At 50.0% G+C, this 16,549-nt stretch overlaps 1 protein-coding gene across 3 annotated transcripts in view; it reads left to right on the top strand.

The window, feature by feature from the left end:
* The first annotated feature begins 6,350 nt into the window (after positions 1-6,350).
* GASK1A (golgi associated kinase 1A) overlaps positions 6,351-16,549 on the top strand; it is a 65,729-nt gene continuing 55,530 nt past the window's right edge. For all 3 annotated transcript variants that reach the window (XR_006891428.1, XM_046680659.1, XM_046680645.1), the window contains exon 1: positions 6,351-6,676. Coding sequence is in view for 2 of the 3 variants with exons in the window: in XM_046680659.1 (XP_046536615.1) it covers positions 6,674-6,676 (3 nt within the window). In the remaining variant the exon portion in view is untranslated. The remainder of the gene's footprint in view (positions 6,677-16,549) is intronic.

Raw genomic sequence — 16,549 nt, 5'->3', positions numbered from 1 at the left:
CTTGCTCACAGAGGGGAAGGGAAGTGAATGATATTTGCTGTACAATAATCTAAATGACCCCCTTAAGAGCTTTTTGTGGGCCCCACCCAATGCCTTCCATTTGCTTCTTATTGGCTTTCCTTTTGTGCAAGGGAGGTTGTGAAATATATGATTTTTTTGGCTGAGTACACTGCTGCCAGTGCTGCTGCCCCCTAAAATATGAGGGTTCATTAGTGAAGAAAAAAGAATGTAAACTGGATGTTAGCATTCTCTGCTACAAAGGAAGTTTCTTTCTCGTTCATTCATTCATGGATTTAACAATTGTTTTTGAAAGTTTACCGTGAGATGGGCTCTGTTCTGGATGATGTAATCTACATGAACATGTTACATGGTTGCAGGAACCCAAGGATGTGGGCTGGCCATGGATGGTGGACCCTCTTTGTCGATGAGGAACCTGAAGCCAGTGGGAGAGAAGTTGCTTTCCTGAGTACCCAGGCTTTTTGAGTGGTACGTTCAGCCTTGAACCCCAGTCTTCTGTCTTATTCTTCTATTCAAAAGCATTGACTGTGTAGCTACCTGGTGCTAGGCGTATGAGGCAGAAGGCAGAGCTCCTCTAGGGAGTTCAAGGTCAGTGAGAGAGACTAACAAGAACATCTCTGCAACAGAGTAACTGCAGGGAACCTGCTGTGCTGGATCTACAGGACAGAAAGGATTCAGTGGTCAGAGTGAAGGGATGGGCCTGGAAGTATGTCAGGTTGGAAATAAGAGTACGGCAAGAAAAGGCTTTGAGATGGAGGGAACTGCACTTAAGAAGGTTAGAAATGTATAAGAAGCCAGAAGAGGTAATCAGAAGTCAAACCTCGAAGGACCTTGAAAGCTATGCTGAGGAATTTGCATTGAATCCTGAGAATTATGGGAAATAGACCAGTGGCAGGTCCACATTTACATTTTGGCAGTGATGTGCAGGGTGAATTGAAGGGAGCAAAAGTAGAGCATGGGAGACTAGTTCAGGGGTCCCTCCAAGAGCACTGTGAGTGAGACAACAGTTTGAGCCAAAGAAGTGGCAGTGAGATGGATAGAAGGAGAGAGATTCCAGAATCACTCGAATGGCCATTCGGACATGGCAGCCAAGGAGGAGGAACTGCTTAGCCCAGCAGTTCTCAACCCTGGGTGTGCCTTAGAATTAAGGCTTGCAAAGTATACAGATTCTCAAGCCTTGGAAATTTTGATTCAGTAAGTCTGGGATGGAGCCAGACATGGAACCACATTAAAGAGTAGGCCAGTTGGGCAGCTGCCTGGGGTACCAATTTATAAGGAGCCCTAAAACATTGTTAGAGCAAATTGGAAATCTGACTCCTTTGGCCGGGTGAAGGTGAGGATAGACTCACTCCTGATGAAGTAGGAAGCGCCCTCTGGTGGAAATAATAAAGTGTTCCTTATTAGCACCAACCTGTTGCAACCAAATATTTCCTGCCTGCAAGGCCCACTGTGTAACCAGAGGCCCTACCGGCAACCAGGAGCAGCCAACCGCCAAGCAGCCAACGTTCTGGGAGAAAGTGGTACATGAAGTGCTGTTTCCTAGAAAGGAGAGATTTACGATTATCTAAATGGAAAAGTCTTTAATATAGCTTCCCAAAAGTTGTCTGGTTCAGAAAAAAAAAAATCACAAGATAAAACTGAAGGGGGATGGGTTGTGTAGTCTTAAATACAGTGGTTGGGGAAATCTTCACTGAGGAGGTGACACTTGGGCAAAGACCTGAAGGAGGCGAGGGAGCAAACCATGGGGAAATCTAGGGCATTTTAGTCAGAGGGAACAGTAAGTGCAAAGATCCTGAGGTGGCATACTGCCTGGAGCATGCAAGAAACAATGAAGAGGAGAGTGTGTCCTGGAGCACAGTGAGTGAGAGAGAGAGAGTGCAGGTGAGGATGTGAGAGAAGCAGTGAGGACCAAAGTGTGGGTAGACCCCTGGGAGACTCGGGATTCTGCTCAGAGGGAGAAGTGAAGCCTCTGGTTGGTTTTAAGCAGAGGAGTGACAAAATCTGATTTATGATTCTTCCCAAGCAACTCTTCTCAAAAGTAATTTTATTCATGTAAATAGAGTGGATTAACTTATGCTACAGTAGCAATCCTCAAATCTTAATGGCTTAACACGTAAATTCAGTCCTCATTCATTCTCGTATCCAATGAGGGCTCCTGGAGGCGCTGCTTGTCTGCTCACCCAGAGACCCAGGCTGATGGAGGCTCCATCTCGACACAAGCTTTTCAGCCACTGTGTAAAAGAAGGAACGTGGCCAGTCGTGCCCTGGCTCTTATAGCGTCCACCCAGAAGTGATGTCACTTCCACTTACATCTCATTGACCAAAGCTAGTAAGATGACCAAATCTAACTTCAAATTGAAGGTGTATATCCTAACCACTGTCTCAGAGAGGGGGAGCTAGATGTTGGTGAACCATTCTAGTGACTACCATTATTCAGCTCCTTAGAAATACAGCTTTAAAAATCTCCATTTCAGCAGAGAGCTCCGCATAACTAAGAGCTTCCATTGGCGTGTGTGTGTGTGTGTGTGTGTGTGTGTGTGTTTGAAGGGGGTGGAGTTTAAAGGAGTTCCTGTTCTTCTAGAAGAAAAGAATACATAGACACAAAGGTATAAACCTTCATCTCTTGCAAAACCAAGTTTGGCTCAAAACTTTAAAATGATACTTTTTTTTCACTCTCATCAAGTGTTCAAAGCCCACAGGGCTGAGTCTGATTCATGGCTCAGCCTCAAGGTAACAGGGGCTGCCTGTACTCCCAGCAGCTCTGGAGGAAAGCACGGTCCCCAAGCACAGGCCTTAGGCCTAGGAAGTCCACCTGAGGCGGGGGAGAAGAAGGTAGAGGTCTGCTTCTTTGCAGCTTCTGTATCTTGTGCTATTGGCTTTTTATTGCACGGATGTGTTCCCTGGTGATCTCACCCATCAGACTGGGCCCTGGTTTCAGAATGAGAGGTGAGCGGCCCAAACATTGTATATGGGGCTCTCCCACGGTGTGGAAACGAAATACTGCAAATTCTCCCTCTGCCATGTTAATCTCACCCCTTCAAATTCTGTTTTGTTGTTGTATGTTTTATAATAGGTAGATAACGCCTGAATAACTTGTAAATATGTGATGCATATATTGGAGGATATACTCGAAAATTTATTGCTGCTGAGATGAATAATCAAAAAAGTTTGGAGCCTGCTGATATAGATTGAGTTCTTTGAGGCTAGAGACAGTATGTGTTAATTTTTGTTTCAAGCAGCTTTTTATTGAAGTTTAACATACACACACAAAGGTGCACACATCGTAAGTATTACAGCTCGATGAATTTTCATGTGTAATTGGTACTGAAATCAGTAGCCAGACTAAGAAACAAAATATTAGGAGCACCACAAAAGGCCCCCTCACATCTCCTTCCCAGTCATAACCTTGACCCCTCGAAACCACTCACCTGACTTCTATCCGCAGAAATTGGCCTTGCCTGTCTCTGTCCTTCACGTAAACGGAATCAGATGTAGGCCGATTTTTGCGGCTGGCTTCTTTCCCTCCACAGAGTGTTTGAGTGTTGTTGTAGTTCATGAATTCCCATTGCTGTAAAACACTCCATTGTGTGAATATACCACAATTTACTTATTGTTTCTGCTGTTGACGGAGATTTTGGTTGTTTCCAGTTTGGGACCCCTGCGAATAATGCCACCATGAACTTTCTTGTACATGGCTTTTGGTGCACATGCATAGGCATTTCTGTTGGGCACAGGTCTAGGATTTTCTGGGTCACAGGGCATGTATACATTTAGCTTTAGTAGATAGCCAGACAACTTTCTAACGTGGTGGTACCACTAACTCATTCTTGACATTAAGACCAAACACAGGTGCATGGCAAATATTCCCCGGATGAATGCATGGAGAGTGAAGAAGCAGGGGGACAGGGAACAAAAAAGAGCATGTCAAAGATTGTCAGCATTGTAGACATACTGAGTCACAGACTCACAGCCACAGTCAGGGAAGTAAACTGTCACATCTAAGATAATATGGACCAGTGGTCTGAATTACAGTATTTCAGAGCTTGAAGGAATCACTGTCAACTAGGAGTCAGTAGAGAAAGAGAAGCTGATTTTCCCAGGCAGGATCTTGTGAGGGGCAGGTGGAGTCACTGCAGATCCTGGGTGCATCCTCAGCTCGGCAGTCCAGAACTCAATTCCATCTGCTTACCCAGCTGCGGTCATTCCTGGAGTACTGACTGCTTGCACTCCGTCTGGGTTGTAAAAGTGGCAGTTGTTTGTTTACAACGGAGTTCCTACACCCCCCATGTGGGTACCTCCTTAGCTGAGCAGAGTATTAGGTGAACAAAATGCTGCTGAGCTTGGGAGTCTAGCTTCAGACTGTAGCCTCCTGTTCTTGTATGACACGGCACTTGGCTGGGCCAGGTCCTGGAGCAGATTTTCCCAAGTGTGTCCCATGAGTCCTCAGCTGATTCCTCTGAAAAAGAGTTCTGCATTCAGTAAACCTGGGAAAAACTGGGGGCTCTCCTCCTGTCTCAAAAAACCTCAGTGCATATTAGCATGATAGGCTCTGACAAGTCCTACTGCAAAAATAAAAATCTGTATAACTGTGCTCAGTGTTCTCAAACTTAACCAACAGAATCCCTGCCCTTTAAATTCTTTTTGCATATAACAGAACACAAAAAACTCTTTGCAAACATTAATCTAAAAAAAATCTCTGTTCCACTCTCTGGTACAGTATTTTTCAAACTGCACTCATTAGTAGATATCAGTGAAATAAAGTTACTGATTTGAGACCGCCATTAAAAATAATTAAAATGGAATAGAATAGAAAATGTCACAGTGCACCACAGTAATAACATTTTATAAAACTTTGTTTTGGTCACATTTATACACATATATTTGCGTAAGGGGTTACAACATAGAATGTACAGCTTATGTGGGTCGTAGTCAGAAGCGGAGACTTGAAAGACCACATTGTCTCCCCTGACATCTGGACAAAACACTGAACACTTTGTGCTGTCCCACCCCTCTGCCCTCACCATTCTTGATCTAGCGCTCAGATCTTTCGTCCTCCTGGTCCTCCCGATGCACAGACAAACTGCAGTTTTCAGCACTGCATCCCGCCTCTCGTGTCTGGCTCATCATTTTCTTCCTTTTCCTCTCGTGCTCTGGCACATGGACTTTGGTTTGCTAAACTACTTACTATCTGGCCTCAGGAAAGTCACTTCAACTCCCTAATCCTCAGTTTCCTCATTTGTAAAATGATGATAATAAATTTTCTCCCTTAGGATTGTTTGTGATGATGAAATGAATACATTCCCTTGGATCTGTCTCCCACCCCCAAACACACACACACACACACACACACACAGTTTAAGGAGACTCTTTGCGTCTTTGCTCCCCTTAAGAAGCACTGTCATCAGTGACAACCCCAAAGCATTTCGCAGCAAGAGATTCCTGGCAAGTTGCCAGTTTCCGTGCATCTAATAATGATTTTTGTTAGTTTCAGTCTTGGAAGGTAATATTTCAGCTTCATTCCCAGACTTTCTCAGGGCACCCCACTGCTGACTCTGCCCCACCTCCTCCTTCTTGCCTACAGGCTCTTAAGAATCCAGAGATCCAAACATTGGGCCACTTAGTGACACAGGTCTCAAAGAGGTCCAGGCACAGGCTGAAGGCCACTCAGCTGTTAACAAAGGGGCCAGCCCCCAATTCCAGGGCGATGGACTTCAAGCCCCGTCCTCTCTCCAACAAGGAGCAGGCAGACCCTTAGGTCCTGCCCCGACCGTAGGTGGCCCATGGGACACAAGGCACTGTCTATGCATCCATAGCAGATGGGTCAGTATCAATCACTTACTCCAGAGATTTTAAACACTGATTAGTTCTCAAGGAGAGAAACTGCCCATTTTTAGTGACCTTAAGTGGTCAAGGGATTCTCCTTCCATATTTCCTTCTAAACTTCCTTTGGGGATTGAGCCCAAACAACGGTAGGAGGTGCGAGCAAAAAAACCCTTGTCTTTTAGAGGCTTTGCAGGGGAGAGCGAGGTTTTGGAGACCCTCAGCACGTCCCTCCCGGATCGCCGCGAGCTCACAGAGCGCCCGCACACCTTGGAGGCGAGGTCGGGGCGAAGCGCTCAGGCTCTGCGCGGCGCCCCTCGCCCCCCTGCCGCGGCTCATGACCCGCCGAGCGGGACAGTTTCTTCCTAGCACCTGGGCCGCTGCTCCAGGCGGCTGCAGCTGCCTGAGCCCGGGGCAGGGCTTTTATTGTGAAAGGAGCTCTCCCCTCCCGCTCTTTCGGGGAAGTGGGGAGGGTGGGCCGGGACGCGCGGCAGGGACTTTTGCAGAGTTTGCAAAGTCCCTAGCTGATCGCCGAGCCTCGCGGCTGCGGAGGACTCCCGCAGGACTGCCGATCCGCGCAGACCCGCAGATCCCGCGTGCATTCGCCCAGACCTCCTCTAACAGCCCCACCCGCAGAGCATCCCGGCGCGCCTCTCACGCCCTGGAGTCGTCGTGGGGCCACTTGGCGGTTGGGAAGCTGTGGACTTTCAGTCCGGGAAACTCGCGCCCAGGGAAGCCTGGAGAGCCACGGCGCCAGGGGCGGCCCGGGGAAGGCAGGATGAGCTGGCGAGCTGGTTGAGCACGCCGAGGAGCTGGTCCAGTCACCGCCAGAGACATGGTAGGAATAGCGGGCGGGTGGGCTAGGCACCCAGACAGGTGGCGGCGGGCAGCGCGCACCCGCCCTGAGCGCGCGGAGCCTGTGCGGTCTCCCGGGGAGGAATTGTTCCCCAAAGGGTGCGTGGGGGCGGCGGCGGCTTTCATTTCTGCACCTAAGATGCGGGCAGTCGGCTTTGCTGCTCCCCTTGGCGAGGAGGACCGGACTAACGGGGCTTTCATTAAGGACCCGCAACACCCTGGCTGAACCGTAACCCAGTCGCCGCACGGCACAAACATCCATTCCGCAGGGCAGGGAAAGGAGAGGATTCCGTGGGGCACCCAAGGGAGCCTCTGATGGGTGAGACGCCCTTGAGGTCTCTTTATTCCTCTGAAAAATGCATGTGACTTTTGTATTATCTTCTATAGCTTAGCTATGTTTAAAATTAAAAAGTAGTGCCTTATATTTATTACCATAGAATTAAGTTGGCCTTGGTGAGGTTCTCAGCGCCCCACCTCCCTCCACCTCCTGGGACCTCAGGGCAGGTGTGGGAACACTGGTCAGCCTGGGGTGTCATTCATGAAACCGGGGACCTAGTGAACATTGCCCTTCCATTGGTAAAGCTCACGGACACCAACAAGCAGAAAAGATAGACCCTTTGACCATAGCATCCAGGCAGGTTAGCTAACGCACATGTGACCTCAGGAAAGGGGATTCCCCTGGGACTGGCTGCTGCTGAGCTCCGCTTCCAGGTAGTAGCTACCTGTAGCCCCCACCTCCATCCACTTCTGCAGTTCGCTGTCCTCCCCTGGCGAGTGTCAGCCACTAGGATGAGTTTGAACTGTGAAGGAACCCACAGGGCCTCTCCTGTTTGCTTCTATGGACGCTCCCCCGACACCCCCCCTCAAGCTCACAGAGGGCTGACTGGAGCTCATTGGAGAAACTTCTCAGGGAATTTAGCTGTGGGCCTGGAGTTTAGAAGGGCACCTAGAGATTCTCCTTTAAGATAGAGGGTCCCTGGGAGAAGTGTTCCCTGTGTGCGAGGGTGTTCTGGCAGCCTCCGGGGAGAGGCAGAGGCTGAGGGCTGTTCAACAGGAGCTCGGGGCTGAGGGACTGGTACCTATGAGGCTGTGTGCGTGTGTGTGTTTCATTTTCCCTCCACATAGCACTCGCTCCCCAATCCTCCTAGGTTTTTTCTCAAAGCTGCTAAAGTAAAAGAAATAATGGAATCTTAAGGCTGGAAAAGGAGATTGATCGGAGGTATAGGAAGTGAAACTGAAAAGTGTGGAGATTTTTACTAGAAAATTCCCTGTTCGGGGGCCAAGAGAAAGTAGGGGCCCCAGGCCATCCGCTCGGAGGGCCATCACCACTGTGCAGGAGTCTGCTGGCTTTCGAGGCGCCCGTGGCAGAGCCTCTCAGGCCTTCTGCAGTGGAGGCAGAGTGCACGGAGAGAGAAGGCATCTGGCTTCTGCGCTGGCAGCAGAAGGGCACGATGATATGTTTGCTCCCCTGCCAGCACGGGCTTCCTGTTCCTGTGAGCCAGCAGTTCCCTGGCTTCTCATCTTCAGTTCTGGGGTTGTGTTTGGAAAAGGACTTGAGTCAGGGTCTCACTGTGTCAGGGTCTACTTGCCAGAGAGAGGGGCCCAATGGGTGACCCCTGACAGCAAAATGGCCTTGGAGATCTGAAAGTTTCCTTTGTTTGTCCCTCTGAATGAAGGGTCCTGTGGTCCAGAGGCCTGGGGGCCCAAGGGGCAGCCTGGCACTGGCTGGGACCAGCGTAGGAGGGGTAAGGGACGCAGGAATCCTTTGGGAAGCCATAGTTTCCTCTTCTGTAAAATAGAGATTGAACTAGATGTTCTCCAAGGTGTCCTTTAGCTCCCAAAATGGATGATGTGTGAATCATTCTGAGGTTGGACCCCAACCCTGGTGGTGACCTCTTCTTGGCATGGACAACCAAGAGCGTGTGAGGAAGAAGTGGTTCTGAGCCCCGGGTCTGACTGCTCCCAGACCAAATCCAGGGTGGAACCCAAACAAGGGATTTTTTTTAAGCCTCCCTGTGTGATCCCAGTGTGCACCCAGGACTGAACACCGCAGGGCTAGAAGGGAACAGGAGCTGCGCTCACCCAGGCGTGCCTGCGTCTGCAGAAGTTCACTCCTGGAGACAGTCCTAAATAGAAGGCGTTGGTGGACTTCATCTGGGAGATGATACATGTGATACGCCCCTCCTGCAGGATCCTTCTATAGAAAACCCTCTTTTAATTCATTAAAACTGAGATGTGGACTTCTCCAGCTTGTTTGAGTATGGAATCCGTTATCCAATAATTCTTTAACACCATCCTGTTACTGATCCAGGGTACATAAGATAGGAAAGCATGGGTTAGAAATGTAAAGTGAAAAGCCTGGAATCCTTAAATGTCTTTTTGCAAAAGTAAACACTGAGCTGCAGGACCCGTGAGGGCATTTTGGATCATCCTGAAGGGGATGTGGGTTTCTGCTGGGGCTTGCTGTGTGCATTTCCAAAGCCAAGATTGGAACTTTGGGCACCTTTCCTTCCAATAATGGTGGGAGACTTGACGTAAGCCAAAGACTCTGAACTTGGATGAAAAATATTGATAGAAGAAGTTAAGACTATTACTGCCAACTTAAAAAAAAGTTTTCTTCCTGATTCTTGGGGGTTAAATATATATGTATTTATCAATATATAATATATGTATGACAGCCATACTGCCCACTTCTACGGGTGACCACAGTTGCCGTTTTGGTGTATTTCCTACTCTCTTTGCCTGTTGTTTTAAATAGTTGAGAGTCCACCAAATATGCAGTTTTGTAGTCTGATTTGTTGTACTTCACTTTTTATCAAAGCATGTTTCCATGCTAAAAAAACTGCATAACTATACTTTTAATACTCCGTACCAGGATTTTGATAATCATCTCCGTGCCTGTGGACTTCAGGTCCTTTCCACTTTGGGACCGTTTTCATTGGCACATGGGCAGCTCCGATTATCCATGGAAATGGGGATCTGAGTGCCTGGCTAAGTGGAATCAGACAAGCTCGCAGGAACAAATTGCTTCGGCCTCTTCAGCGAAGATTGCACTACAGCCACCCCCGAGGGCACAGAGCGTGGGTGGGGGGAGTTTCCTCTTGTCTGTCTTTACTCTGTGCTGTGGGCATGTCATCAGGTAGGGGGCCGTGTAGGGTCGGGGGTCCCAGGAGAGCCCCCACATGGCTCAGTTCTCCTCGGAAGAACCAAGAGCTACTGTCCCTGGTTAAGACTCGCGGAGGGGGAATCTTCAGGTGCAGGAGCTGAGGCCAGAGAAGGGATGTGATTTTCCCAAGGTCACTCAGAGCTGGGCTAGAGCTCAGGTCTCCTAGTCCTCTGCCCCTCTTGCCCACGCAGGTCCCATCAGACACTGTGGCCTCTTCATATTCTTGAGGCATTTGGTGCAGTTTGGAGTGGTGGAGAAAAGGCACAGGGTTTGGAATCAGAAAGAGGTTTGTGCCAGACTCGCCTGCTGTGTAACTGAGTAAACACTCCAGTACTCTGGCCCACAGGCCCCTCTTCTGTAAAATGGGGCAGTTATATGGGTTCTTATGAGAGGCAAATGGAATCATGAAGGGGAACACGCTTGGTGCCCCAAAGGTGCTATAAGAATGGGCATTTTATAGAGGACCCACAAAAATAGATTTTCTTTTTGTCAGGACCTGAAACAAACGGTAAGGAAGTCGCTGATGCATTTCAGTGCCCCTGGGACTCCTCTCCAAGTGTGGACTGAGTGTAGGCAGCTTCTATCCTAAAACAGTCTTCTTGCTCCTTTAAATCTCTCTTCTCATCAGGCAGGAAATACCCAGCCTGCGGGGGATGTTTGCCCCGTCTGTGTGCCCTGCGCCTCCTTGCTGAGTGAGGGCTGGAGGAGAAGCCAGCCCCCACTCAGCTGTAGGCCCCTGAGTGTCTAGTGCGGAGTGCCCAGTGGATGCTGCTGCTTGAGGTCTGAGTGAGTCCCGCAGGTTCTCAGGCTTGGCTGGAGAAGAGGTTAAACTGGTTTTGGAATCAGAACTGGGAACCATGACATCCAGTCTTTGGAGGCTGCGAGGAATTTGATACCCTCTCTCTTGTGGGCGCTCCCTTGACCTGCAGCTCCTGCTGCGTACATGAGCCAGGCTCTGCACAGGGCTGGCCGGGAAAGCATAGGGCTTTAAACAATCTACTGGTCCCAACCAGACCAGGCAGGGGCTGGTTCAAAGAACGGTAGGTTGGGAGTGGGGGGGGAATAGGCCTCACAAACAAATGAGTTCCTTAGCAGTTTCAGGGATCGGTGAGAGAAATGTGCTTAAGATGGGCCTCGAAGATGCTTACAACTCCCTGGGAAGAGGCCTGGGAGTCCCAGCCCTCCCTCGCTACCCAGGGTACCAATGTAGAAACAGAGTACCTCAGGTTTCCTTGAGGCCCGGGTGCTATGAGCAACCGGGCTGTCTTCGCTTGAGTCGTTTTCTGATCTGACTGCCAAAGTGTTTCCTTCGGGGGTGTTTGGGGTGTAATCCCTGGATCGTCTGGATGTGCCTGCATGAGCCTGTGTCTGAAGGACCGCCTGATTTGAGAGTGAGGATGGAGCAATGGTTTGTGGGTGATCCCCAGGCTACCCTTCTCTGTCCCCCTCGACCCCCTACCAACACACAGACACAGACACATATTCTTAGAACTGGCCTGTGGCCTGGGGTCTGTGGTCTGGCCATATTCCCAAGGACCCGGCCTAGGGTTCCAAAACTGCTGAGTGGAAGCTGGAAAGTGCTTTACGATGGCAGCTGGTAGGTTCAGGGGTGAAGGGGTAAGAGTGAAAGGGAAGGAGAGAAGGCTGTGGAGGGCGAGGGGACAGTAGGGGCCTCACGCTGGTCTCCAGGCCCTGACTCCTTCTGAACGAATGCATGTCTCCTCTGGGCAGGGCCTGAGTTTACTCCTGGGGCTCTGGAATTCTTGAGTGGCACACCTAAAAGGCATGAAAGGGGAATTCACAATCTATGAATGAGTGTGTCTTAGTGCTCCCTCTCTCTTCCTGCTGCCTTGCTATTCATTCATTCATCCATCCATTCATTTGTTCATTCATTCATTCAGAAAATACCTGCTTTAAGCCAGACGTTGTGCTAAGACAGAAGACTGACAATTAATAACACAGACCCTTCCCCTGGGGTGTAGGCTGTCTGGTGATGCTGCCTGTGTTGTGCGCCTGTGGGTGTGTGTGTGGGGCAGAGCAGGTGGTGGGCTCACGGGAGAGGGAATCACAAAGAAATGTTTCTGTCCTGTGATCTGAATGCGCTGATGAGGCTGCAGAGAAAGGGGCTGCTCACGCCGGATGCCCCCCAGCCTGAGGAGTGAGGGGCCTTGGGGGAGGCTCCACGACAGGATTTTGTCAAGTGAAGAAAAGAGAAGCCACTACATATCTATTAGAAGAGCTAAAAAACAAAACACCTTGACAGTATCAAGAGCTGGCGAGGGTGCAGAGCAGCTGGGACGCTCCTAGGCTAAAGGTGGAAATGCACAGTGAGGCAGCCACACTGGAAACTGGGGTGTCACTTTCTTATAAAGTTAAACATACACTTACCATGGAATCCAGCAATCTATTCCTATGCGTTTACCCAAGAGGAGTGAAAACATATGTCTAACGAAAACTTGGATCCAAATGTTTATATATAGATGTGTTTATAAATGTAATGTTATATCCAAAGCTTTATTCATAATTGCCGCAAACCGGAAACAGCCCAAATGTCCCTCAACTGTAGACTGGATAAACAAACTGCTCCAGCCATACCATGGACCCAGCAGCAAGGAGAACAAACCATGGGTACACGCAACAACAGGGGTGGATCTCAAAGGCATTATGCAGAGGGAAAGAAATCAGTCTCAGAAGGTTATGTTCTGCACCATTCCATTTATATGACGCCCTGGAAAAGGTGAAACCGCAGAGATAGAGAACGGACAATGGTTGCCAGGGGTGAGGGATGGAGAGTCTGTGGCTGCAAAAGGGAGATATGAGGGAGGTTTGGAGCGATGGAGCTGTTGTCTGGCTGTGGTGGTGCTTCTATACATGTGCTAAAACCCGTAGAACTGGACACAGAAATTTTAGTTTTACTGTATGTAGATTAAAAATATAATATAACAAGAAGAGGGAGAGGCAGTCTGGTGGAAGGAACAGCATGTGCAAAGCCCTGGAAGCAAAAGTGAGCTGTCACAAGTTGGCTGGGAGGGGGTTGAGGGGAACCTCCTGGAAATGGGGCTGGAGGCGGCCTGGCTGTTGGACGTGAGTGGTCTCCCCGCGCAGCTGGGGATGTGTGTTGTAATCCTGAGGGTGGAGGCGCAGTGGAAGGGCTTTTGAGCTTGGAGAGGTGGGCTCGTGTTTGTGCTTTAGGAGAAGCTTGGAGGGAGGGGAGACGGCAGGGAGTGGATTGGAGTGGGAGCGTCTGGGATGATTGCAGTCCCCGTGCGCAGGATGCAGGAATGGGCCCTGCGGCCGGCCAGAGGGAGCAGTGGAAGGGATATATTTGGGCAGGAAAACCTCCAGCCCATGGTGACCTCAGATGGAGCCTGAGGGCAGGACAAGAGTGACTTCAGTTTCTTGTTCAGGCGTCTGGGAATACACGCCTCTGTCTGCCTTCCTCCTCTCTCTTTATCTTCATTTTTATTTATCTTATGATGTCCTTTAACTAGTCACACTTAGAAGTAATCTTGATATAGAAGTCACTTATTTAAAAATTATAATCATTTTAATTCCATAAACTAGATTATTATCTTATATTCTTTTTTTTTTTGCTTGAGGAAGATTAACCCTGAGCTAACATCCGCATCAATATTCCTCCACTTTGTATGTGGGATGCCACCACAGCATGGCTGATGAGTGGAGTAGGTCCACGCCCGGGATCCAAACCCACGATCCCGGGCCACCAAAGTGGAGCACGTGGAACTTTAACCACTATGCCAGGGGGCCAGCCCCCTATGTTATATTTTTAAGAGCCAGGGTGAAGTGTTGGAAATTTCTCCCTTAACCTTCCAAATTGGTTTTGCCATTGTAATCATGAAAATAGGATGGAGATAATTGCAGTAATGAATGAGTACAGCGTTATTTATGTCACCTTAGCTGCCTCGCCTGCAGTCTCTGGTGCCCACTGCCAGCCACTGCAACCACACGGATTCCCTTCCTTCTGGCCCCCAGACCCCCCTGAGGGTGGGCCCTGCTGGAGGGTGGGCAGGGGCTGCGGCTGCTCCGTCTCTCCTAGCCCACCTTCCTTGCCTGCCATGGACTTGGACTCAGGTTTCTGCTAAGTGGCCACAGGAAGGGGCTGTGTCATATGCTGTTTACTTGTGGGCAGTTTGTTTGGCTTTTGAGGGTGCTTGCTTGCAGTGATCAAACAGCCTATTCCAGAACCATCTGGAGAATTAAAATCCTTCCATCTTGGCTCGGGCAGCAGGTTCATGGTTCCATGTTTAGGAGCCAAGTGAGGTAGAGATTTTTCCAGAAACACCATCAGCCAAAAAACTGATCAAAGACAGCAGAGGGGATATGGCTAGAAGAAAGGGAGAGGAAAAAAAGAAGAGCAGAGCCAGAGATGTCTGGATGCAGGATGAGGAGACTGAGGCTCAGAGACAAAAAGGGCCGACCTGGGGGAGGTCCTCTCACCTCTCGGGCAGCCGTGCTGGAGCAGGCAGGTGCTCCTCGCAGCCTGTGAGCATGCCACTGGGGGGCTCTGGGCCCCGGGGCTGCACTGGGCACGGTGTCCTGGGCTGAGTTTCAGCAGTCCGTCACCCTCCGGCAGACCAGTGATGTTTTCCACTGGCCTGGCTAGTGAGGGTTGACTGTCACTGCCTCTCTGTGCTACACGTGCTCAGGTGTCACCCCTGTGCTCCTGCCGGGGGAGCATCATCAGCAGAACAAACTCAGCCCTCCAGCAGCCGGCCTTGCCTCTGTCTAGACTGGCTTAGCACCAGAGCTACCAGGTGACTTCCAGTGCCCGGGACACCAGGGAATTCTCAAGACCTTCTGTCTCTTACATTTCCTGGAAGGAGATCATCCCTGTGAATCTATTCCTTCATCCCAAATTCCCTTCATAACCACACACAAGCACCTTACACCTCCCTCAGTGATCTCTCCAATCTAACTAAGTACTTGGTGGGCAGTGTCGTCTGTAGTCATCTTCCCATCTGGACCGTAAACTGAGGACAGAGGCTGTGCCTTTCTTCCTCCTTCTGGCAACGATTTACAAAGTTGGTTTTGTACTTTTAAATGCTTGGTGCTATGTTTGAGGTGGGGAAGGAAGACCCAAATATAGTCAAGCCTGCAATATCAGAGGGTCATAATTTCAAAAACTATGGGATCCATATCCCCCTTTGTCCTTTTTCCCGAAGGAGATGAATGGACTCCAGCCCCAAGGATAGTGATAACCAGCCATGTGGGAGGAAGGGGACAGGCATTCCAGGCTCTAGCTGTGCCCAGGCCAGGCTGGGGGCTTTGGGTCATGCTGTCTGGGATGCCTGGGCCCGGTGGAGGCGGCGGCTATAGCCAGTATAAGGGCTGGAGGCTGGAATGGCCAGTGAATGGGCCATTTGGATGTCCATCCATGTGCTGAGAGGAGGCTGGGCAGGACACACAGGCCTCTCTCTCTGGGACAGAGTGGCTCTGTTGTCTGTCCACACAGAGGCTCAGTGTGTACCTCCCAAGGAACCTGGACCCCGGCACAGGGACTGGCCACTGGCAGAGGTGGCCTCCTGGACAGCAGGACCTCTCCCTCCCGGCCTCCCCACACACCTGGCCGCTGCCTGCAGGCCCCAGTCCGAGTCAGCTCTTACCGTCAGTCGCCGAGTTCTGTCTCACTCCCTCCCCCAGCTCTCCCCACTTCTCCCAGCTCTGTCCGCTCTTGAGATCCTGTTGCAACTACAAAGATGCTATTGTATTGCTTTCTTTCAGAACACTCCTCTTGAAACTCTAGTTAAGATCCCCTCATGTCCCTTTGGGGAGGGGGTGCAGATGGCTGACTGAGCAATGCCACCCTGTTTAGTCACCTCGCTGCGAGTCAGGCAAGGCTCCTGGCTCCTCGTTCACACTCACTCGTCTCCCTGGCAGTGGCCCAGGGTGAATGGGTTTAAACGGTAATTGTCGCAATACCTGACTTGGTACGGTTTTAAAGCATGAAGCGTTCAGAGAATGAGTTGTAATCAGAGTTGAATTCAAGCCCTGCTCACCACCTCAGGAAAGTCAGTGAAGCTTTCCTCTCAGCCTCAGTTTCCCCATGAAGATAACACTGCCCCCTTGCGGGGTTGTGTGTTCAATGCTATGATGAGCACAGAGCACCTCCTACAATAGTCATCAGCACGTGGTATGTGCTTAGTTAACGGGAGCTGGGATTACATGGTGCCTAGACCACAGACAGGACTGGAGAGGCGGCAAGGGGGGGCCTCTAGGGCGTTAGCAGGACCCTTCAGTGCATGGAGGGGAGCAGGAGTTGGGGGGTAGCCTTGGAGCCTGGCTCCCATGCAGAAGGGGTCCTGGAGTGGGGAATATTTGCTATTAAGGGGCTGCCTTTATACCAGCTATGTGGATCCATGTCTACAGTGGTGAACTAGAGAAAGATGGAATCAAATGGAGGGGGCAGGGGGACCGAGTTCAGGGGTTCTTGACCTGCGTCCATGCCTAGAATCCCAGGGAGCCCTAAACCTCGTTGAAGAAAAGTTACATCTTTATTTTCACTCGTCTCCTACTGAAATCCAGTGTTTCTTCAATAATGAATATAGCCACTAACCACAGTAGTGTTAGCAGGACCTGTGACTTTGTTACCAAGAGGAATCACAGATATCTTCTATCATGAGTGGAAGCAGATACTTTGAAATATAGTCTTCACTCCTCACTGCTTTGGAA

This window comes from Equus quagga, chromosome 1, assembly GCF_021613505.1.
Source record: "Equus quagga isolate Etosha38 chromosome 1, UCLA_HA_Equagga_1.0, whole genome shotgun sequence".
Classification (NCBI taxonomy): domain Eukaryota; kingdom Metazoa; phylum Chordata; class Mammalia; order Perissodactyla; family Equidae; genus Equus; species Equus quagga.
Note: the sequence above shows the minus strand (reverse complement) of the source record. Positions and strands in the feature narration are given on the sequence as shown.